We start from the raw sequence: 23,076 nt of genomic DNA, 5'->3' as shown, positions 1-23,076 counted from the left end.
AGGCGTTGCAGTCTTGAGTAGTGTGTCCGTCAGTGGCTGGGGGCGGGGCCGGGGATGGGACTTCGTCACAGAGAGAGAAAAGAGAAAAAAAAAAGTCTGAAAACATCTGTGTGCTTCCAGTTGCTTTTTTGACACAAAAGACGAAGGAGAAGAAGATTTAGTTTGAAAGTGAAGGCTGGAAAAAAAGCAAGCTTTTTTTTTTCTATCTTTTTGGTCTCTTAATTGTTGTTGTTTTTTTTGGTAGTTTGAGCTCTGAGCGGCTCACACGTTGGCTGGACGACTTTGTGCGTGTGCGTGCGCGCGCGCGTGTGTGTGTGTGTGTGCGGGATGCCCCCGGCGGCGGTCCCGGTCCGGTTCAGGCGGACACACTTCTGACAGTCCGCCCCACAAGCGCCAGCAGGACCAGGGTGGACCCGTCGTGGATCCGGGCGGGACGGAACCATGTCACGTCCGACCTCCGAACTGCTGCTGGCGGGTTTCATCTTCAGACTTCTGCTGCCACTCAGCCTCACCGCAGGTTTGCCTTCTTTTAGCCTCGTTCTTTTTTCATTTTTCACATCATGATGGGAATTCTCGTCAAAAGTCGTGTCCATTTGTTCATTTTGGAACGAATATTGATCGGCATTAAGATGACAAACTCATCAATAATCCCGTTGCTCTTTTGCACCTGACATTTGAGACAACATTAATAATTCACCAAATTATTAAACATCGTCCACATTGTTTTTGGGCATTAAAAGGTCACAAGCGCGCACTCACTTGTGCTTAGTGCTTCATTGCAGACAAACTGGACAATAAAAGCGGCCTCAAAAGTTCAGCACAACTCAAGTGCCTTGTCCCCCCTTTTGGGATTTTGATTCAACTTTCATTGAACAATTACAATAAAAAAATAAAAAATGCTGCCTGTCAACATTTGGACAACATCTTTGTTGAAACTTTTCAAAAGCACAAAGAAAAAAAAAGCTAACCATTTCTACTTAATAGTTGCCATGTAATATTGAGTTCAATGTAGCATGTATGCTAGCTAGCCTAATAAGATAGTCAAGATGTAACTAACCACAATTTTTTGAAATTATTATTATTTCCATCTCTTGAAAAACAGGACATTTTTTCACATTGATAATGCAGAAAACTGATGACGATTCCGTTACCAATTGATCTTTAACATCTGTCGGGGGGGGGGGGGGGCAAAAATGTCAAATCAGATGTTTGCAAATGTCAAACAAAGAAAATCAGTCTGCTTTCATGGACGACTACAGAAATTAAAATGTTCAATACCACTTTTTTGTTAGACCAATACCAGTATGAGTACTGACAACACTAGTGGTAGTAAAAAAATATATATATTTTTAAATTAATCAATGACATACAACTTTAAAGAAATACCATATCACAAACAATTTTTTCTTAAAATTGCAAAAAATTAATGGCAGTTTTCAACTCTTCTATTTCTAATTTCTAATTGCCACGATACCAATACCTTGAAAAAAGTCCAGGTATCAGCTCAAGACTAATACCTGTTGGTAATCGCCGATGCCTGATCAAAATAACCAATTCATTTAATAATCGATTCATTGTCATTAATCAACAAGTTATGGCGCCTCCATGTGTGATTGACAGGTTAGCAGTCATGTCTGACTCCGCCTCTTGTGAAAAAGTGCAATTGCAGACACAAACACACACACACACGCGATGTCGCGTTGTAGCTATTAGCACGTTAGCACATCTCACGTTTAGGCTAACATGAACAACAAAGCAGTTGATGTCTGCTAGCATCCTCGTGTTTGTGTGTGTGTGTTCAAAATCGTCCTTCAGTTTGGCGGACTTGTCGGATAGTCCAGAACTTTCTGTGGTTGCGCGGAGCCTTTTAGCGCCTCACATTCCAAACCGAGGGGGAGGTGTGTGTGTGTGTGTGTGCGAGTGTGTGTGTGTGTGTGTGTGGTGAGCAGTGTGTCAACACGCACACAACCAGATGTTGTTACCTGGGAAAGTGGGAGCAGTGTGTGTGCGCGCGTGTGTGTGTGAGGGGGGGGGGGGGGGGGGGGAAGCAAAACAAGGCCTTCCTTGGTGCGTTCTTTTAAAAACGTTCAGGCCGCTCTCAAATCAAGAAAGATGTTTGATGTCGTCATGCGTGTGCGTGCGCTGACTTTGTTGCCGTGTCGACAGGCGCTTTGCTGCGTTTTAACGGCTTCTCGCTGGTTTACGTCCTCCTGCTGCTCCTGCTGCCCCTGCTGCCCGAACCCAGCGCCAGCTCCCTCAACGCAGGTACGGCCACAGTCCCGCCACCCCCCACGTCACACCCACTTGGGGGGAGGAGTCATACAGCCCACTCCCATTTTTTTTAGTCCCACTGATCTGCGTTCGTATTTGCAAGAGTCCTGGAATATTCCTTTATCATATTTTTTTTTCCTCACATTCATAGTCGCCTTGAAAATGCAACTTAGTTACTTGACTGATTACTTGCTTTAAAAAGTAACTCAGATTACAAGTTACTTTAATAGTTACATTTAGCCGATATCGACCAACCTGCTTTACATAAAAATGACTTTTTTGCCACTTCATTTTAAGTGACATTTAAGAACAGAAGTTAATTTTTATAAAAAAAAAAATCAAATAGACAGCAACCGTTTTGACTCATTAAAATTTTTAAAAAGTAATGATTAACAAATTTGCTACTTGTTTTTAAGTTAATAAATACATAAATAAAAAAGACAGCCATTCTAGACTGCACTTAAGAAAATTATACTTTTTAAAAATAATTTCTAACAATAAAAAGCCGTCTTATTTAATTGACATATTTAACTATTCATGTTGTGATGGCAAAACTCAACATTTACAATGAGAGACACAAAAAGAGACATGCGCACGCACACACGCACACACAGTAACACACGTTGCGGAGTGTGTCAGTTTCTTCCTTCCTGAGGAAAGCAAAAGAATAGACACTCAATCCGAGACGCACATACAAACACGCACGCACACTCGCGTTGCATGTCGCGGCGCGTCAGATGATTTGGCCCGAGGAAATAAAAAGAATAGAGTTGACGACTCACTGACAAATGACAGGGTGATATCACTTCCTGTTTTGGTTGGAGAGGAATGAGTGTTTGGTGACATCACAAGGAGGCGTGGCCTAAGGTCATGCCAGAAAAATCTCAAGGCAGGTTATTGAAGAAAAATGTCACGAAAAGTCAAACTCAATTGGGGCTGCAACTAACCATCATTTTAATCATCTTTTAATTTTTTCTGATTTTTATTTTTATTTTTAATAACCAGATTTCATAACTCAAAGTAGAATGTTTCCACTTTAGAGTATTTTGAGTATTTGAAAGTCTCCAAGCAATTTAAGATGATGAAAATTCTACACTTTCAACTTTATTATTCCGCTATTTTATTCCTCGCACTTATTTGACATGCTACTCCTTCCACATTTTTCAACCGATTCTCACCAATCCAATTTCAACATGTTTCAAACATTCACGCCAAGTGCGCTTACATTTTTCTCATTCCAACAATTCACGGTTTTCCCAAAATTAAAAACAATTGCAACCAAAAAAAAATCATTATTTTTTATTATTTTCCAATGGCACATTCAGCTTAACATATTCAAATCGTTCCTATTTTAAATTTAAATCATTCAACTGGCCTTGGGAACGATCTTCAACATGGCAAAAATTCACACTTAGCAAAACATTTTCATCTTTAAAATGCCCACAAGAATTATTATTTTTTTTATTACAATTTTTTTTTCTCCTCTGATTTTTACAGTTACATTGTTTGACCGATTCAAACAGTTCTAACTTTAAACTGTTCAGCGCAATTTTTTTCTCTCCAAAATTTCAAAATAAAAGTAAAAAAATTACGATATTTGTTTTATTTTGTTTCTCTCTAATTTCTACATTTTTGACCGATTTACAAGTACCGCAATTTTTTTCTCAAAATTTCAAAATAAAAGTAAAAAAATTACGATATTTGTTTTATTTTGCTTCTCTCTAATTTCTACATTTTTTGACCGATTTACAAGTTCCAACTTTAAATTGTTCAGCTTATGCATACCACAATTTTTTTCTCAAAATCTCAAAATAAAAGTAAAAAATATATAGCCCCCCAACCTCCCCCCCACCCCATTTTTTTCATTCACCCTCTCAGCCTTCACATGCAATTTCTCCAGAAACTGCATTCTCTCGTTATCAATAAATTTGATAGTTGATGAGTTGTGGCGGAATTGACGACTTGTGAACTCCTGATGATGTCGTGTCAATCGACTGCTGTGAAACCACTTGACCCAAAGGTCAAATGTCAAAGTGGGTGTGATTGGTTTCCTAGGCAACACCAGCCGCTGCGTGACGGCAGTTTGCGTGTCCAGTTTCCTCTTCCTGCTGCTGCAGACTTTCTTCCAGATCACCACCGCCACCCTCGCACCCGAGTACAACTGTAAGGCCCGCCCGTCTGCTGTCTGGTTCCCACCTGTCCCACCTGTCTCACACGTGTCTGTCTGTCTGTCTGTCTGCAGGCACCTCCTGGCAAAAGGCGCTGAGTCAACTGGGCTTAGTGAGGTAAAAAAAAAAAATAAATAAAAATAAAAAGATCCACATTCGCTCTTCAATGATCGCAAATGTGATCGTTGTGCCAATCAGTCTGACAGGAAGTGATGCGGCGTCGGCCGTGCGACACATCCTCCCAGACGTGGGCGTGCTGGCGGTCGGCCTGCTGACGTGGCGGCTGAGCCTGAGATTGAGCCCCGAAACGCACACGCAGGTCACAACATGCACGCACACACGAACTAAGCAGGTGTAACCTTGTAAGTCGTCTCCTGTCATTTCTTAACGAGATTTGCCGTGTATTAGTGCGTAACTCAGTAAGCCATTTATTAGCGTAACCTTGTTATGCGACAGACAGGCACACGCTAATGATCAGGTTTCTGGTTCAATGCATCTGTGTGCGCTCCGCCTTTTTTTTTTTTTTTTGGCTTTTCCTGTCATGCCTTGTTTTAAACCTCCGTCGCCATTTTGAGGTTATAGTGCAAGCCATGAAAAAAATAATGGTTAAAATACGATCAAAATATATTTGCAATTACGAGAGTTGTTAATAAAGTTAGAAAAAAAATATTAGAAAAGTATTTTAGTGTAGAATTTTTTATTATAGGTTTGGAGTTTGTTGTCTTTTGACATTGTCAATATTTAATTTGAAATTATCAAATGCATTTATAGAAAAAAAGGTTATGGTTGTTTATTAAAGTATTTTTGTAAATCATTTAAACCCTTATGTGATTAAAAAAATCTATTTTAGTAGATAAAATATAACACAATAATATATTTTTATCTTCCAATATTAAAGTTTTAAATAATTAAAAAACTTTTTCAAAATATTTCATTGAAAATAAAAAATATGTATAATCTACATTTTCGAAATATTTAATTTAAATTAAACTGTTCATGATATTACACCCTTTTCTTCTAAAATATTGAATTCCAAATAACATTTAAAAAATGCATTTAATAAATTAAAGTTATTATTCTCTCCCAAAAATAAATGTTAGATTAATTTAGTCAGTTGGAGTGGCTTGGTCTTCATCACTCATCACCATCGTTTTTTTACGACAAGCTGACTCGCTGACGTGACTTTTCGAGTGTGGATTGAGGAGGACCGTGTGTGCGTTGCGTGCGCAGGAATCGCTGGCTTTTTGCGAGGAAGGCGAGGGAACCACCAGCAGCAGAATTGCAGCTGAACTGGAAGAACTGGTCAGCAAGACCAGGATGATGTTGGCAAACATGATGGCCAGCGGAGGGAAAGTTCTGCTCACGCTTTTGCTTGGCCTCACAGGTAAACCGTTGAAACCACGCAGACTTCATCTTCTTCCTCTATTCCCCCAAGGAATCTTGGTCAATGCTTGTATGCTTGGCGGCCATCTTACATTGCCACAGCTTAAATACATTGATTTCTCCATGGCGTTTTTCACGTTTTTTTTTCTGTCTCTATGGTGAAAATCCCATACACACATGCGTGTATATAACTCTGTGCATCGAGCACATAACCCACCGGAATGACACAAACAGAGGTAAACAAACATGGCGGCGCAACACAGAAACCACATTTCATCGGATCGGGAAAAAAAGTATATTTCGATCTGTTTCCATTTTGCATTAGGATTAGAATATAGCTAAATTTCATCATTATTCACAAATCTGTTAAAAACTGTGGGGGGGGGGGAGCTTTCTGTAACATGGCCCTGGTTGATCTCTTATACTCTGCTGCCACCTGCTGGCCGTTTTTGTAATAACTACCATTGCTTAAAGCGTACACTTTAGGTCAGAGGCTGCATCAAAGCCTTCTGTATGCTCTTGCTTTAAAAAAACGTTTTTTTTTTGTTGTTGTTTTTTTTAAACGTATAAATATGTCTTTGGGATCATGGTAATATTTAAAATAGAACATATTTATACGTTTTTGGGAGCAAACGAGTTAAACGGGTTATCCCGAATGTTTTAGAAACGAGAATTTTGACCTTAATCCAAATAGTGAGTGTATGTACAGCAAAATGCATTGTGATAACAAACGTAGCCTTTTCTGCCTCCCTCCGCGCAGGTTTGGTGCTGCCGTCGCTCTCCTCGCTCCCGTACCTGCTTTCCTTTCAGCTGGTGTGCACTTGGTGGGCTTGGAGCGGTCGTCTCCCCCCGCTGTTCTTCAGGATTCTCTCGTTGTTGTCACTCTTGTATTCCGCCGCCCATTTCCTGCTCGTCTACGGCTACCAGCTGCCATCGCTGCAGGAGGCGTGGCCTCCCAACCATACCTCTGCCAGGTAAAACACACCAAAGCCAAGGTGAGAGTGAGCGTGAAGCATGTCTGAAGTCGTAGCACGTATGAGTGGTGTCGAATTAGAAAAACAATGAAGTCATTTGATGATGCAACACAAACGCAAACACAGGTTTGCTTGTCTTTTGTGTTGCTAAAAAAAAATGGAAAAAATTATTCTGATTGACAGGAAAATGAAAACAATTCCACAAAAATAAAGGATCTCGTATTAGTGCAGCATTCTCACCCTCAGTGATGGCTGCTAATGTGATGATGGCTGACGGATTGCTTGATTGATGGCGCAGCTTGTTCGGCCTGGTGCCTCTGGTGTCGGTGGACTGCGCTGCCCCCTGGAGGATGCAGGTCAACCCGCAGCTTAGCTGGTTTCACTTTGTCAGTCCTCTGATGCTCGTGATGCTCTACCACGTCGTGGCCGGCCTGCGGAGGAACCAGGTGATCACGCAGAAAACTGAATGAAGGCAAAGAAGGACACGGGTCATTCTATGCCAAGTCACCCCCCCCCCCCCCAAGAATAATGAACATTTTAACATCCAAGCATTTTATCTCATCTTTTAAGGCAAACAGAATATTGTGTGCTATGACTACATAAACATCTTTCATACCATATGAAAGATTTGATTCCATTCTTTCATTGGGAAAAAAATACATGTTTCTACCTAATTCCGTTCTTTAGTAATCACAATTTAAAAATAGGTAATTTGAGTGACATCAAGCAAAAACGGCAAGAAATGAGAAAACCAGCTTTTTGTGAAAAGATACATTTTCTGCACAACAGTGACTTCGACAAAAAAAATTTGTTAAGTGACATTCTGTAAATTAGATTTCATGTGAAAAACACTTTCATCATTCACGTCATCCTTGAAAACGTTCTATTGCCTAAGATCCGCCATGTTTTCATGTAATTTGATACAGGAGAGCCCAGATACAATGCTGCCATCTGCTGCCATTATCAAAGCAGCGCTGCACAAGACGTTGCACTGTCCATTGAGAAAATAAAACATAGTTGACGTCAATTGACGTCATTGGCGGTATACAGTGGGCGTGTCCTTAACGTCAATTGACGTTTTTGGCAGTAAAAGAGTTTTAACCAAACTGATTTTGATTTTAATGAAACTTTGTGTACTTTGTGATGGCATAAAACTATCTTAAATTTTAGGTCAGTCGTATCAGAGGTTTGGGATCTACAGCCCGCCGAATTATGACATTTTCAGCAAAAACCTTCCTCTGAACCCTAAAATCATCTCTGAAACTTTAATATATTTTAGAGAGCCTCAGATATTATATTTCATGAATAATTTTGTTAAGATCATTTGGAATCCTTTTTAAATTCCCTTTCCAACACTACATGTTTTGTGAAGATTGACCCAGTAGTTCGTGAGATATAAGGGTTCAAAGGATGGCCTCTTTTTGCCCGTAGCACCAAAACCCTTTCCTCCAATTGACCTAAAATTTGAGATTTAGTGTTGTGCTATCACTATCAACAAGTACACCAAGTTTCATTAAAATCTAAATGTGCTTGGTTAAACCCACTGGGTGATTTGGCATGGAACGACCCAGACAGGGATGGTCACTTGCTATTGGCTGAGAGGCATCACATGGTTGTGAAAGTTGTTGTTCTTCTTCAGTTGCTAGATGGCGTAGGGGCGCAGAGCACAGACAAAATGGACTCTTTGGTCCCCGGCAGCTGCGACGTCAGCAGCGATGTTATCGACACCACCGATGAGATCATCAGTGATGAGGTCATCAGTGATGAGATCAAAAGTGACATCACAGCAGAGAGGCGGCGAGAGCTGTGGAGAACAGCTCATGACAGGCGCAACTATAGAGATGTACATTTTGGGACGGGAGCATTATTATCATAGTTATGATTATTATGATCCCATTTCATGTCTTAAATGGAGTCTGTGAACATTTCAGCCTCTGGATTCTTCCGGTCTGGATAGTCCCTCGGAGTCTTTGGCGCCGCCCACACAGAGCACAGCCCTGGATTTGGACACGCCTCACTACTCCTTCAGCCAATCAGGTGAGTACAAGCGGCGGCCATTCGGTGAATGAAGAAATGATTTTCCCGTGCCAAGACGTGTTGCATGTGCAATCTGTGAACTCATACAAATCTCCTTCCATCCCCGCGGCAGACACGTTGGAGACGTGTGCATTCGAAGGTGACGACGTGGGATGGGGCGAGGATGCGGAAGTGTCAGGAGGCTCGGGCGTGGTTGCGGTGGCGTTCGGCTTCCTCCTAAAGCAGAGTTACATTGGCGCACTCATGGCCATGATGGCCTGGTCCATCACGTACGTGTCGTGGCTGACGTGCGTACTACTGCTGTGGTCGTGTGCGCTGTGGATGATGCGCGAGCGGCGGCGCTACACGCTGGCATCCTCGCCGTGGTTGGTGGCCTACGGCAACCTGCTGCTCGTCCTGCAGTACGTCTTCAGCTTCGCCGCTGTCCGTCAGGTCCCGGGGCTCTTTCCCAAAAAGGATGATCCCTGCCGGGAGCTAGCATCGAAAGTACGAGGACTCAGACTTATAAGTTGTAGTCAGACTGTGCGAGGGTGATAATGCTGTTGTGACGTTTGCGGTGCTTTTTGCAGCTTCTGTGCCTGTTGACCTTCTGGCTGCTGCTACGTCAGGCTCGTACAGAGAAAATAGCACGACAGAACGACCGACAGACAAACTCCCAGCTATCCACCATCACCATCCACATCCAAGGTAAGACATCTCCGGCGGCCGCTACATCCTAGTTTCTGACTGATGGTTTTCCTGGGTCTTGGATTCCAGATGAGAAGGTCGAAGAGATTTGCTACGAGAAGGTTCTTCTGATGAAAGGAGGCGTTCAGATGGATGCTCTGCTTGCAGTGGTTACCAGGATGTTTATCAAATACTGGATCTACGTCTGCAGCATAATGTTCTTTTTCGTTAGTTTTGAGGGCAAAATGGTCCTTTACAAGGTGATCTACATGGTGATGTTTCTGTGCTGTGTGGCCCTCTACCAGGTAGGAGCCGTTTGCCATGACTCCAGTTACTTGTTAGCAAAGCAGCTATTGTGCGATCCCGTGCCTTCTTCCATCTCTGCAGTTGAACTATGAAAAGTGGCGAGCCTGGTTGCGTGGCTTTTGGGTAGCTGTGGTGGTTTACTCCATGTTGGTCCTCTTTCTGGTCTACACATTCCAGTTCCCTTCGTCCCTCCACACCTGGACTTACTACACTGGACTCAGCACTCACAGGTTTGTGCCTGGGCGGTCCACGTCCGCCACCTTGGATCTTTGTAAGTTCTTGTGTCTTCTGTCCCTCCAGGTTGGAGGATCTGGGTTTGGAGAAGTTCTCAGTTCCAGTCCTCTTTGCAAGGATCTTCATCCCTACAGCTTTTCTGCTGGTGCGGATTGACAAATGTGACTGGATGCTGTCAAAATGCTAATGCTAATGCTGGTTTTCATTTTGAAGGTTTGTATTGTTCACCTGCACTACTTCCATGAGCCCTTCCTCCAGCTGACAGACCTCAAAACTGTCGTGGACACGCACAACAGCACCATCACAAGGTAGAACGCAACAATCAAACAGATAATCAGAGGTCAGACGACTAAACCTGAGCAACACACACCACAATGACAACACACCAATCAAATACATGGGAAGACTTTGTTTTTAATATCACACTCTGACCGCAAATCTTAGTTGGCCTGTGTATCATCTTACCTCACGTGTCAAATTCACTTCAGGGTGGTTCCATGACAAATCACTTAGTGGCATTAACCTAGCATATTGTGATTTGAATGCAACTTGGTGTACTTGTTGATACGGATGGCACAAAATTAAATTTCAATTTTTAGGTAAATCGTAACAGCAGTTTAGGAGCTAGGGCCCACCGAATTTTCGGCGAAAAGGGGCCCCTTTATATATCGTGAACTACTGAGTCAACAAAACAACATCTCTGAAACGTTTGTATTTTTTAGAGACCATGAGAAATTACGGTTCATGCTAAATTTTGTTAAGGTCACGTGATCCACGCGGTCAATTTCAAGGCCAAAGGTCAAAAGGTTACTAAAATATGCACCAATTAATTACAGATTTTGAATCCTTGTTGAATTCCCTTCCCAACAATGCCTCTTTTTTTTTTTAAATTGGCCCAGTAGTTCCCGAGATATAAGGGTTCAAAGGAATGCGGCAACGCCCTCCTTTTGCCGAAAATGTCAAAATTTGGTGGGCTGTAGCTCCCAGACCCCTGCGCCAATTGACCTCAAATTTGAGATTTAGTGTTGTCTCATCACTATCAACAATTACACCAAGTTCCATTTGAATAAAAAAAATCTACTTGGTTAAAATGTTCTTATTTTTTTTGGGTGATTTGACATGGAATGACCCTTCAAGTTGCTTGTTTTAGTTGAACATGTCACCTGTGCCATGTGTCCACTGCCGATCTTCAGGTTGGTCCACTCTGAGGGCAGCCTTGTGGACATGTCATTGGGAGGAGCTTCTCAGCTCTTTGCAGAGGAGGATAAAGTAGCAGCTGTGTCAGAAACAGAGGAGGAGTTAGAGGAGAAGTGGAGACAAAGCGAAGAAGAAGAGGAGGAGTTGGAAAAGGAGTACCCCTGCACATTTGAGGAGGAGAGCCTGTCGGAGCACACGGCAGGTAAAATGTGCTTATTACAGCTCAGCAAAAACAAAAAGTGGACTGTGGGCTGGTGTGTCCGCAGCGTTGGTGTCGTGGAGATTGGTTGTGGACCGTCTCTCCGTTTTGTTCCTGCGCTTCCTCCTGTCCCTGCAGCGCCTGCAGCGCCTCCTCTGGTGGCTACTGGAACTTCATATTGTAAAGATCGTCTCCTCCTACATGATCTGGATATCGGTGAAAGAGGTCCGTCAGGTGCGCCGCTGTCTTCGCGCTCGTCTGTCTCACCACTCCGACTCTCTCTTTCCAGGTGTGTGTGTTTAACATGCTGTTTGTGGCATGTGTGGGCGTGGCTCTGCCCTGCCGGGCCTGGCGCCCCCTGCTGGCAGGAGTGTGCACCGTGTGGACATGCGTGGTGGCCATTTGTAAGATGTTGTACCAGCTCAACATTGTCCAGCCCAACACGTCCAACTGCACTATGGTAAATCATCTGTCTTGTATGTCTGGTCGTTGGTGCCGCTGGCGGTCTCACCGGCATGTCTGTTGATGTGACTAAAAATCGGACACTGAATTTAAAGATACAGCACTGTCTGTCATCTTTAGCCTGGTAACTCCACTATCAACGCGTCTACCTCAGTCTTGTACGCTGCTCCGATTGATCCGGCCCAGTGGGTGGGTCTTCGCAAACATGAGGGAAAACTTCTGGACTACTTGAAGGTGAGTGCAGGTGACATGGCCTGCATCTTTTTGCCACTACACTCGCTGGATGGCATCATTTGAACTTGTTTCCGCAGTACAACCTGATGATGCTGGCGCTCTTAGCTTTCGAGGTGACCATATACAGACACCAGGAACTCTACCGTCTGCGCCGGAAAAAAGTCCCACCTCCAACCAGAACTTTGTTCCATGACATCAGCAGGCATCACCTGGATCAAAGCATGCTGAGCTGCGGCAAATACTTTCTCAATTACTTCTTTTACAAGTTTGGCCTGGAGGTGAGCGACTGTCGGCACAAACCTGAGCATCTTGAAAAATGTGCTTACAAAATAGCTTGAAAATGTCTGTGTGTCAGACCTGCTTCCTGTTGGCAGTCAACGTGATTGGCCAGCGGATGGATCTGTTTGCTGTAGGCCACGCCTTTGGGCTCATCGGCGTCCTGTCAAGGCGCAGCAGGAAGCGTATCAGTGCGCTGTGGCCAAAGTACTGCTACTACCTGTCAGCGCTGTTGTGCCTCCAATATTTGTTGTGTATTGGATTCCCGCCTGCTGCCTGTAAAGGTAAAAGTTCACCACTGGTGCCCACATGCTACCAGGCTAGCTGAACATTTTGAATTTTGAATAAAAACGATAATGAATTTTGAGTATAGGAACGATACGAGCCCTAAAGGCCAAACCTGAACCCCTACCCTTGTAATGAGTAGGGAATTTTGTTGTTGAAAAATGTGCAATATATAGATGATAAATGTGGGGGGTTTGTATGTGGGAATGTAGGGAATGAAACTGATCCCAAGGTGAATTTAATGAGCTGAACATTTAGAATTCTGAAGGGAAGCAAATTGTTGTATGTCTCATTTGAAATAAATGGGAATTTTTTATGTGAAAAATGTTGAATTAGGGGGAAAATGTGAACATTTGGAATGAGTAAAATATCAACCGGTGAAGCCGGTGAATATTTGGAACACGATGTAGGAATGGTTTGAATTGGTCAAGAAATGTAGTTAAAGGACGTAAAACGGCAGGATAAGAAAAAGTAGAATAACCTGTGAATTATCTTCTTGTGAATTGTGAGGAAACTATGAAAGTTTGGAATGAGAAAAATAATAGCCCACAAAACATGAATTTTTGAAACATGTTAAAGTTGGAATGGTTTGAATCGGTCGAAAAATGTAGAAGTAGTTGAAGAACGAAAAACAGTGTAATAAGAAAAAGTAAAAAAACGTTTAAATGCTTTCAACATTCACACAAAAATATGGTAGCAGAGTGGACAAGTAGTTAGCACATCTGCCTCACAGTTCTGATCATGCTCATTCGTTCACGATTGTCCAATTGATTTGCATCACTCGGTCTAAGACAGGCCTCATTAGGATAAGTGCTACGACAAGAAATGAAGCACAAAATCTCAAAGTGCTATCTAGGGCTATCTATCTAAATGTATGCGCTCCCTTCTGTCTCAGATTATCCATGGCGGCCACCAACATCCAACATGGACTCCAACGTGGTGAAATGGCTTTTCCTGCCAGATCACCTGACTCCCCCAAACCCCCTCTTCCTCCTCTGTAAGGTGGTCCGCATGATCATCCTGCTCCTCCTCGAAGCAAACGTGAACAAGAAAGAACAGTGTGCGTGTGTGTCTGTGTGGTCCAGATGACTTCCTGCTCTTGCTGGGCGCCTCGCTGCAGCTTCAGGTGTTCGAGGACGAGCATGACGCCGTCGTCCGGGCACTGGCGGGGGACAATGGCGAGCCGGACATAGAAGACGGACACATGTTTGATCCAATCAGAAGGCTCCGTCTCAGCACTGTCCCTGACTTCATGCTGTGCAGGTGAGCAGCAGACACTTCCTGTTTGTCTTCAGCTGTCTGTATGTTTGACCTTCTGACACCTGTGCACAGGTCTTACCTGGATATGATGAAGATAATCATTTTCAGCTACATGTTCTGGTTCGTCCTCACCATCATCTTCATCACCGGAACCACCAGGTGAGAGAATGAAAGCATTGATGGAAAACCTCAAGTAGAAAAAAGAGAAGTTGGAAAAATAACCCTGACTATTTTCAGAGTGGATGATAAATTGGTGTCAAGTCCTGTTTGAGTTTGTTTCTACTTCTCTTGCAGGATCAGCATTTTCTGTATGGGCTACCTAGTTGCATGTTTCTATTTCCTGTTGGTGGGCGGAGACCTGTTGCTTAAACCCGTTGGCTCCATCCTGGTTTATTGGGACTGTCTAATTGGCTACAACATCTTCGTCATCACCATGAAGAACATCCTATCCGTACGTCTGATTCTCAGTCGTTCAGATCAAAATCGAGACAACACCTAAATTTTTTTTAACAAATTGGATTAAATATCAAATCTACTCATTAGAAGAGTCCAGTTGCCTCCAACTACTGTGGATTCTGTCCATACACGATGTCCGTAAATGGATGTACGCGATCCTTCTCGTGTAATCGCTGCAGATCTTGGCGTGTGGTTTCATCAAGTCGCTGGTTGTCAACCACTGCTGGCTGGTTCAGCTTTTCAGCTTGGCCTGCACCATCCGAGGATATGCCAAACGTAAGTATGCCGTCGTAAGTATGGCCCTGCTTGCCATTTTTGTTCATTCGGGTATCATCTTGGCAGCGGCGCAGCAGAGCAGTAAACAATGCGAACTGCCCAGCGACGAGGCGGGAATCATCTGGGATGGGGTGTGCTTCTGCTTCCTTTTACTGCAACGGAGGGTCTTCAGGAGTCACTACTTCCTCTACGTGGTGCTGGACCTTCAAAATACTCAACTGCTGGCCTCCAGGTAAAATACCAGGGCTGTAGTCAAATCCAAGTCATGTTCGAGCCACTAAGGTCCAAGTCCAAGTCAAAACCGAGTCAAAGTAAAAAAATAATAATAATAAACGCCGTGCTTTGGCGCTCGGGGTCAGGTTAACCAATCAGATGGCTTGCTGCCAATCTCAATTTCAAGTTTCTTTTGAAGGAGGACGTTAATTTTTAGGAACAAAAATATAGTTGGACTCTGTTGAGCCGATAAAAATATTTTGCCAGTCCAAGTCCGAGTCAAATGCCAAGAAGTCCAAGTCAAGTCCCAGACAACAACAAAAACGTGTTGAGTCCAAGTCCGGACTTGAGTACTACAGCGCTGTAAAATTCAGACATGATTCATACACGAATGCATGTGACACTCGTCATCTGTTTTGTAGGGGAGCGGAGCTCTTTGAGGCGTCCACCGTGAAAGCGGTGCGAGCGAGGCTGGAAGTGGAGAAGATGTCCATGGACCTGCTGAAGAGACAGTAAGACTCGTTTCCATGGAAACATTGACCTGCACACGTGCTTGAAATGCAGCAGTGTGTGACAAAAGTTGTCCGCGAACTCATTTAAGTGTTGAACGTCGACCTGCGTTTCAGGATGGAGAGGATTAAATGTCGCCAGCAGAAGTTCCGCAGAGGAAAAGAAAAAATGCTCAGTTTGACTCAAAAGAGTTCCCGTAGTGACGGTGTGTAAAGATAACGATAACAATTGAATTGACCCACTGAGTATTTGGATTTGTTTTTCCTTCAGCTCAAGAAAAGACAAAGGGGAGAGCGCAAGGGGATTGGTGGAAGCCGTGGGTGAACCATGCCTCAAGTGAGTCACGTGAGCCCGACGTCCTCGCTTCCTCATACTGGGTTCACACTGTAACAAACGCTTTGTGTCTGCAGTGGTGAGGAGTGGAGACTACTTCCTGTTTGAGAGCGACAGCCAGGAAGATGAGGACGACAAAAAAGAGGAGGAGAAGGAGGAGGAAGGTCCTGACAAATCTGCCTTTCAGGTGGGTCACCTCCTCCTGTTCTTTGTTCTTGTTCTCATCTTCTTCGAGTTCTTTTTCACCTTCTTTCTCTCCTCATGCTCTTTTTCTTTTTCTTTTGCTCCTCCATCTCCTTTTCTTTCTCTTCTCCTCAGTACTTGTGTCCTTCTCCTGCTCCTAACTGTTATTCTCCCCCTCTTCTGCCTCCTCTTCAGTGCTATTCTTGGCAGAGTTTGGTTCTCTTGGGAATGCTTTGCTAATCTTCCTCCTCTTCTTCTTCTTCTTTCTTTATGTCTGACTGGTGTGATGTAGTTTGTGTACCATGCCTGGATAACGGACTCCAGAACTGCCCTGCGAGCTCGTCGCAGCCAGAAAAAAGGGAAGAAGCAGAAGCCCAAACAGAACTTGACGTCTTGTGAGCAAAACGGAGGAGAGGAGACATCGGGTACTTTCACTTGCACAAAGGAAAGAAACAGAAAAGTTGAGGAACTTAAGTGAGACTTGTCCTTCTAGCATGTGGTGCTACTGAAGTGATGGAGGACTCCGAGGAGGATGCGGAGAAGGACAAGGAGGAGGGACAAGGTATGACGACTTAGGGAATGTTGTTGCGGGAAATTGATTGGTGCCTGTTGTAGCAGGCCAAGGCATAGCAGGGCCGTGTTCGATCTGGCTCAGAGGAAGTTAAGAATACAGATTTTGATATGATCATGTTTCACATTTAAGATACCGTCCTGCGTCGGGCCTCCAACATTCTTCGCTTCTGCTGGGTTCTCCTGTCGGCTCTGCTGGACTCACTGACCGCTTGGCTGTGTGGTTTGTGTCGTGAACATGTGGACATCTCCACCGTCCTGCGCATCGAGCGCTGCATGCTGACCCAGCAGGCCAAACAGGTAGCGCTCAAAGACCGCGACCAAGATGGAGGACGACCTGCTTATGTCTCCCGCTTGTGTTCTCAGGGTCAAGTTCCATCCAGAAAGGCCATCCACGTGTACTACCAAGAACAGATGATGCAGAGTTCCGGAGAACTGGGAATTGACTTGAGCATTCCTAAGGAAGAGGGCCAGACAGCAGATATGGACGAAGACGAGAGCCCACAAGCGGAAAGTGGACCTGCACTCGCCTATAGAGATGAAACCGAAGCCGATGCCTCCGCGGTCCCGACAACAGAAGACTGCCCAGAGTGCTTTATGTCTAAGACCAGCCAACGACACGGAACCAAACTGACCAGGCTGAAGAGAGTCACGTCGTCCTCGTCTTCATCCTCAGACGAGGAGGACCACAGGTTGGTCCCCTCAAGCTATCAACGTCAAATTGATCCTTAACACGTTTTTCAAAATCTTACAGTGTATTTTGCACGACAGTGTCATGGTGTGTTGTTTGAACAGTGCTGAAGAATCAAACCAACAAGTTCTCCAAACATACCTCTTCCAGGGCTGCCTCTCCTTTCTCTCAGGTGTCCCCGCCTTCCTACAGCCATGCTCTCGGTCTGGACATCCAAGAACAGGAAAGTGAGCAGGACAATTCCAAAAACAGAATGCGTGGGGCAGGGACAAGATTAAGGAGGCAACTCTTACTTAAGACTGATTTCCCATCTGGATGCGCCTCCACTTCCTGTCTGTTGGCATCTCGCCCTCAGGAGCTGACAGCGAGTGAGCTTCTGAAGAACAGGTGAGTCCAAGAAAGGATCTACATTCAGATGACCTGTGGGTGCTTTAAAATCGGATTCTTTTTAAACAGGACTTTCCACAATGCGGAACTGGAGGCGTCAGATGATTTCTATAGCAACCAACCCCAGCTGCTCCAGCTATGCTACGCCTTTTACAACATTCTCGCTGCCAGGTAACGTCCAAAAGTTCTCTCTCTACAAACAAATGATAGGAAACTTGAGATGTGACTTGGACCACGTCGGACCTTAGTAGTCCTATTTACAACTTGTGGTACCAGGTCGGAGACGGTGTGCTACCTGGTCATCGTCTTGAACCACATGGTGTCTGCCAGCTGTCTCACCTTGGTCCTCCCTGTTCTGGTGTTTTTGTGGGCAACTCTGTCTGTACCCCGACCCAATAAGACCTTCTGGATGACAGCCATCATCTATACTGAGGTTCACGCCACTTGTAAATCTGTAAACATTTGATTTAATGTTGCTTATTTTTTTTAGATTGATACTGTTTTGTCAATATTTTAATCAAATTCTATAATTATCATTGGCTATTGCAACAAGTGAATGTCGCCGATTTGGGGGATCAATAAAGTCTAAAATCACCTCATAAGGATGTGCTAACACTCAGGACTGTCTCCTTCAGGTCACCATCGTTATCAAGTATTTTTTCCAGTTTGGGTTCTTTCCCTTCAACCAAAAGCTAGAGGTGGACCGCTCAAAACCCTTCCACCCTCCCAACATCCTGGGGGTGGAGAAGAAGGAAGGCTACGTTCTGTACGACCTTCTGCAACTGCTTGCTCTATTTTACCACCGAGCCATACTGAAGGTAAACACGCTCAATGACGCTCTACCTGCCATGCTGCCAAAAAAATAAAAAATAAACAGTTTTTTTCCCTCCTTTGGACCTGACCTAGTGCCACGGACTTTGGGACCAGACCATCTCCACTGACTCTAAACATCACCATGACGACCAGGAAGAATTTAGTCAGGGTTCCTCCCCCAGCGACATAGTGTACTGGTCTGGCGAAAGGCAGGCCCGCTCTAGCTCCACCCAGCTGTGCTCTCCTGCAGGTGAAATGGAATGCACCTTAATCAAAGGAAACATGAAGACAAAGCAGACAGAAAAAGGTTTTTCTTCCGAGGCCACGGCAGTCAGTCAGAATCAGATAATCGCATGTAAATACTCCTAGAAATGGACGGAGGGAATGTACAGGTTTGATTTGTGTTTTCAGGCAGTCTGAGTTCCATAGAACAGCTCAGCAAGTTGGAACTGCTGCTGGAGAAACTTCGGGAACTTTCCATCCGGAGCAAGCAATACTGCGTTAGCAAGTATGCTTAAGCTAAGCCGAAAGCAGTTTGACTGTGATGGTCTCGGTTCTGATGGTACTAACAACGCTGCCCACCAAACTTTTTCAGATGCAAGTCACTTTACAGTCCAGTCTGTCAGTTCTTCCAAGCTCTGGTCCAACCAGAGTACAGCGCTGTGACAGACGTTTACGTCCTCATGTTCCTGGCAGATACCATCGACTTCATCATCATTGTCTTTGGCTTCTGGGCCTTTGGGGTAGACTTTCGCATCTCATGAGCACAGGTCACGAAGATTCAGTTTCATCTGTAATATTAACTTTTTTTTGGGACTTCTCAGAAACACTCCGCAGCCGCCGACATCACTTCCTCCCTTTCAGAGGACCAAGTTCCTGAAGCATTCTTGGTCATGGTTCTGATCCAGTTCGGTACGTCTTCCTGCCTGAATGATTCAACATTGGTTTTGCTGTCCAGCTGTCTCACTATGCTGTGTGTCTGCAGGTACCATGGTGATAGACCGAGCTCTGTATTTAAGGAAGACAGTATTGGGAAAATTGATCTTCCAGGTGATTTTGGTGTTGGGGATCCACTTCTGGATGTTCTTCATCCTGCCAACTGTCACTGAGAGGTGAATAATCATTTCCATCATTTCCTCTTGCCCAACAAGAAAACGAAACGTAAACTGTTGTAACACACATTTGTCTTGTCTGTGTGTCCAGACGCTTCAATCACAACTTGGTGGCCCAGCTGTGGTATTTCGTCAAATGTATTTACTTTGGCTTGTCAGCCTATCAAATTCGCTCAGGTTATCCGACGCGTGTTCTGGGGAACTTCCTGACGAAGAGCTACAACTACCTCAACCTGTTCCTGTTCCAGGGGTAAGTCACCATCACATTCCGTGACTTGATCGCACAATTGGTTATTGACTTGTAGTCATTTGTTTCCACCTGTAGTTTCCGTCTGGTTCCTTTCCTGACTGAGCTGCGGGCGGTGATGGACTGGGTGTGGACCGACACCACCTTGTCTCTGTCCTCCTGGATCTGCGTTGAGGATGTCTATGCCCACTGCTTTGTCTTAAAGTGCTGGAGAGAGTCTGAGAAGGTCCAGATTCAGTTCAAAGGCGAAACTGTGAGTGAGACTGCAGAGCCCTAAAGTCTTCTTGTGCTCTGGTCCTCAGCGATACCCTCAGCCTCGTGGTCAGAAGAAAAAACGAGTGGTGAAGTACGGGATGGGAGGTTTGATCGTCCTGCTGCTGATCTGCATAGTCTGGTTTCCTTTGCTCTTCATGTCCCTTATCAAGTCTGTGGCTGGTGTCGTCAACCAGCCACTGGACGTCTCACTGACCATCACTCTTGGAGGGTTTCAGGTAATCACATTTAGACTGAAAGGCTTGGACTGAAGCCCATCCTTTATTGACAGTGTTTATCCTTGTCTTTAATCAGCCAATTTTCACAATGAGCGCACAGCAGAATCAGCTGAAAGACCTGACCGAGGAGGACCTCAGAGCCTTCATCAGTTCCTACAGTTACACCCCAGTAAAACCTCCTCTAAACTCACAATATTCGTGTTGTTTTTGTTTTCAACAAACCGTTCTTTCAGCTAACCCCCCCCCCCCCCCCCCCCCCCACCTCAGAGCGCATTGCAGTTTCTGGAAGCATACACTCACGAGGATGTGACTGTGGCAGAGCTGCAGGGAAGCAGCAACTCTCTGTGGACCATCAGTCCACCAAGCAGGCGATACCTGAGCCAGGTGCTCAACCTGGACCACTTTCCGTTAACCTTGTCCTGGACAGTTCAGAGGTCACATTTACTTCCTTGATAAACAAAAAAAATCCCCTAAGAAAGAAACTGACTCCCTCTGACCTTTGTCCTCCCTAAAACCAGGAATTTAAGTCTTGGAGCAAAGGCCGAGCTTGCATCGGGTAAACACGTGTCCTACCTGAATGATCAGACTCGTTTGGAACTGATCCAGCTGCTGAATGGCACCAGGACACTTCCTGTGTGAGTGTCATCTTCTTACAAACGGTTGAATCTGCCATCGAAAGCTCAGGTTTGGTGTGAGCTAACTGACTTGTTTGTCTGTTTCAGCGTGATTGACGGTGTGCTGCCATCTTTCTTACGCGCTCCCAGCGACTCCAACGCCAAACCAATTGAGCAGCTCTACACAGGTTTCTAATTTTCATCACAGATGATGTCATGTCCTTGGATCAGTCCATTTTGTTTGCTTTCTGTACGCCTAAAATGCAGGATGGAAGAGGATTGAGAGATATGAAAATTCAGAAGTGAATTTCATTAGGTTGGCAGCTCTGTATACACAATACTGTGCCCCCGTCTCGTTCAATCAGACGGCTGCTACAAGGATATTTTGTTGTCCCTGGAGCGAACCGCCAACGAGAGCCAAGAGATCCAGGAGTGGTGGATTGTCGACCAACCAGCTTCCAGCCTTGTACAGTTGGGAGGCGGAGCGTCAGTTGACAGCAGGAGAGAGGCGGGGCTTCAAATCTTTGTCTTCAGCGATAAAGTCAGCCCACCGAGTCTCGGCTTCCTGGCCGGATACGGGTACGTAGATCGGTCGCCGTGGTAACCATGCACAGCACCAGTACATTCTTAATTCCCGCTTGTGTCCCGTAGCATTATGGGATTGTACGCCTCCGTGGTGTTGGTCATTGGGAAGTTTGTACGGGAATTTTTCAGTGGAATTAGTCACTCAATCATGTTTGAGGAGCTTCCCTGCGTCGACCGCATCCTCAAGTTGTGCACTGACATCTTCTTGGTATGGCGTACTTCCTTCTACATCATATCAAGCAGATACCTCACTTCCTGTCACTGTGCTGCCGACAAAGGCAAGCATCTGATTGGTTGTTTGCGTTTCAGGTGCGAGAGACGGGAGAACTAGAACTGGAGGAGGAGCTTTACGCCAAACTCATCTTCTTGTACCGATCGCCGGAGACTTTAATCAAGTGGACCAGACGCTGACAGACCGCTGTGACATCATCGGCTCTCAAATCAACGTGACATTGTCCACACTTACTTGAACGCGGCGTGGCGGTCGCCATGATCCGTTTCAATGTTACAGCTCAGACAGGAGAGCCTTGCAGCCGTACGGTTGCTGGCTCGAGTACCGCTTTCACTCCCAAAAAGGACCAAAGCGCTCCCAGTGACCTTCAGTTCTTTTCCACGCATCCCTATGAAATATAAATATAACACTGCGTAACTGGAAACAAAAGGAGTTCTGCAAAGTTGGGACGCTTTTCCACTTGCTGTTTAGGCACTGAATCGGTCAAAGTACAGTCTAAAGTCTGAAATGTCAATAAATTGAGAACTGGAATTCTGCTTATACAAGATGTGTCGCCATGTGAACATCAAAGTACAGCTATTGTTTCCCCAAAATGATTCAGCTTGTCAGAAAAGAAACTTTCAACATTTGCAGGGTGACCATATTTTGAATTCCAAAAAAAAAGAGGAAACTGGGCCTCGAGATACGTAAATGATACTCAAAGTTTAAGCAAAGATGCCGTAACATTGTAACCATTTTGAAGTTGGCCTATGCCTCCCCTGTATGGGGAGAAAATAAAACAACTTTATTTTTAGCGGCATCATTTGTAATTATCTCAACATCGCATCTCCTGTTAGCCCCGTACATTATTAGGCGTTTGTTTCTTCAAATTAGAAATTGTTGCGACTTACTTGACCCACTTGTTCCTTCTGAAGTCGTTTCTAAATGGACCAGCAGTCCAGTGTCTCCCGCTGTTACACAGCAGAGCTAGCATTTGAAGCTAAACCAATCATGCACAAAGCGTTAGCATCTGACGCTAAACCAATCATCGCACACTGAGCTAGCATCTGAAGCTAAACCAATCATGCACAAAGCGTTAGCATCTGACGCTAAACCAATCATCGCACACTGAGCTAGCATCTGAAGCTAAACCAATCATGCACAAAGCGTTAGCATCTGACGCTAAACCAATCATCGCACACTGAGCTAGCATCTGAAGCTAAACCAATCATGCACAAAGCGTTAGCATCTGACGCTAAACCAATCATCGCACACTGAGATAGCATCTGAAGCTAAACCAATTATGCACAAAGCGTTAGCATCTGACGCTAAACCAATCATCGCACACTGAGCTAGCATCTGAAGCTAAACCAATCATGCACAAAGCGTTAGCATCTGACGCTAAACCAATCATCGCACACTGAGATAGCAT

At 44.6% G+C, this 23,076-nt stretch overlaps 1 protein-coding gene across 1 annotated transcript; it reads left to right on the top strand.

Annotated features, from left to right (window-relative positions):
- The first annotated feature begins 114 nt into the window (after positions 1-114).
- On the top strand, positions 115-22,196 carry LOC147156001 (piezo-type mechanosensitive ion channel component 2-like). The gene is made up of 55 exons (XM_086066261.1): positions 115-517; positions 2,167-2,265; positions 4,327-4,434; positions 4,514-4,556; positions 4,638-4,758; positions 5,670-5,823; positions 6,583-6,796; positions 7,095-7,242; positions 8,436-8,639; positions 8,728-8,833; positions 8,946-9,319; positions 9,403-9,520; positions 9,590-9,804; positions 9,887-10,035; positions 10,106-10,184; positions 10,253-10,347; positions 11,233-11,438; positions 11,503-11,660; positions 11,725-11,895; positions 12,018-12,131; positions 12,209-12,409; positions 12,487-12,691; positions 13,588-13,689; positions 13,778-13,955; positions 14,025-14,111; positions 14,247-14,403; positions 14,588-14,684; positions 14,751-14,916; positions 15,320-15,409; positions 15,524-15,612; positions 15,678-15,743; positions 15,818-15,927; positions 16,216-16,348; positions 16,417-16,485; positions 16,627-16,793; positions 16,860-17,185; positions 17,335-17,571; positions 17,641-17,742; positions 17,848-18,004; positions 18,207-18,389; positions 18,478-18,634; positions 18,796-18,892; positions 18,980-19,127; positions 19,209-19,296; positions 19,370-19,496; positions 19,588-19,746; positions 19,822-19,969; positions 20,046-20,234; positions 20,311-20,403; positions 20,502-20,668; positions 20,753-20,869; positions 20,957-21,036; positions 21,214-21,427; positions 21,500-21,641; positions 21,743-22,196. Exons 1-55 carry the CDS (start codon positions 442-444, stop codon positions 21,842-21,844), a joined length of 7,902 nt encoding a protein of 2,633 aa, XP_085922387.1. The 5' UTR covers positions 115-441; the 3' UTR covers positions 21,845-22,196.
- The last annotated feature ends 880 nt before the right edge of the window (positions 22,197-23,076 follow it).

The sequence above is a fragment of the Leptonotus elevatus genome, chromosome 21 (assembly GCF_054856555.1).
Source record: "Leptonotus elevatus isolate MCC_2025b chromosome 21, RoL_Lele_1.0, whole genome shotgun sequence".
NCBI classification, from domain to species: domain Eukaryota; kingdom Metazoa; phylum Chordata; class Actinopteri; order Syngnathiformes; family Syngnathidae; genus Leptonotus; species Leptonotus elevatus.
This window is presented reverse-complemented; position numbering and strand designations above follow the sequence as displayed.

Excerpts from the sequence above, each read along its gene's own strand:
- LOC147156001 (XM_086066261.1), top strand. The coding sequence starts at position 442 with ATGTCACGTCCGACCTCCGAACTGCTGCTGGCGGGTTTCATCTTCAGA. Across the intron at positions 4,435-4,513 it reads CCTCGCACCCGAGTACAACT|GCACCTCCTGGCAAAAGGCG; the intron begins GTAAGGCCCGCC and ends GTCTGTCTGCAG. Across the intron at positions 12,410-12,486 it reads TTTACAAGTTTGGCCTGGAG|ACCTGCTTCCTGTTGGCAGT; the intron begins GTGAGCGACTGT and ends TCTGTGTGTCAG.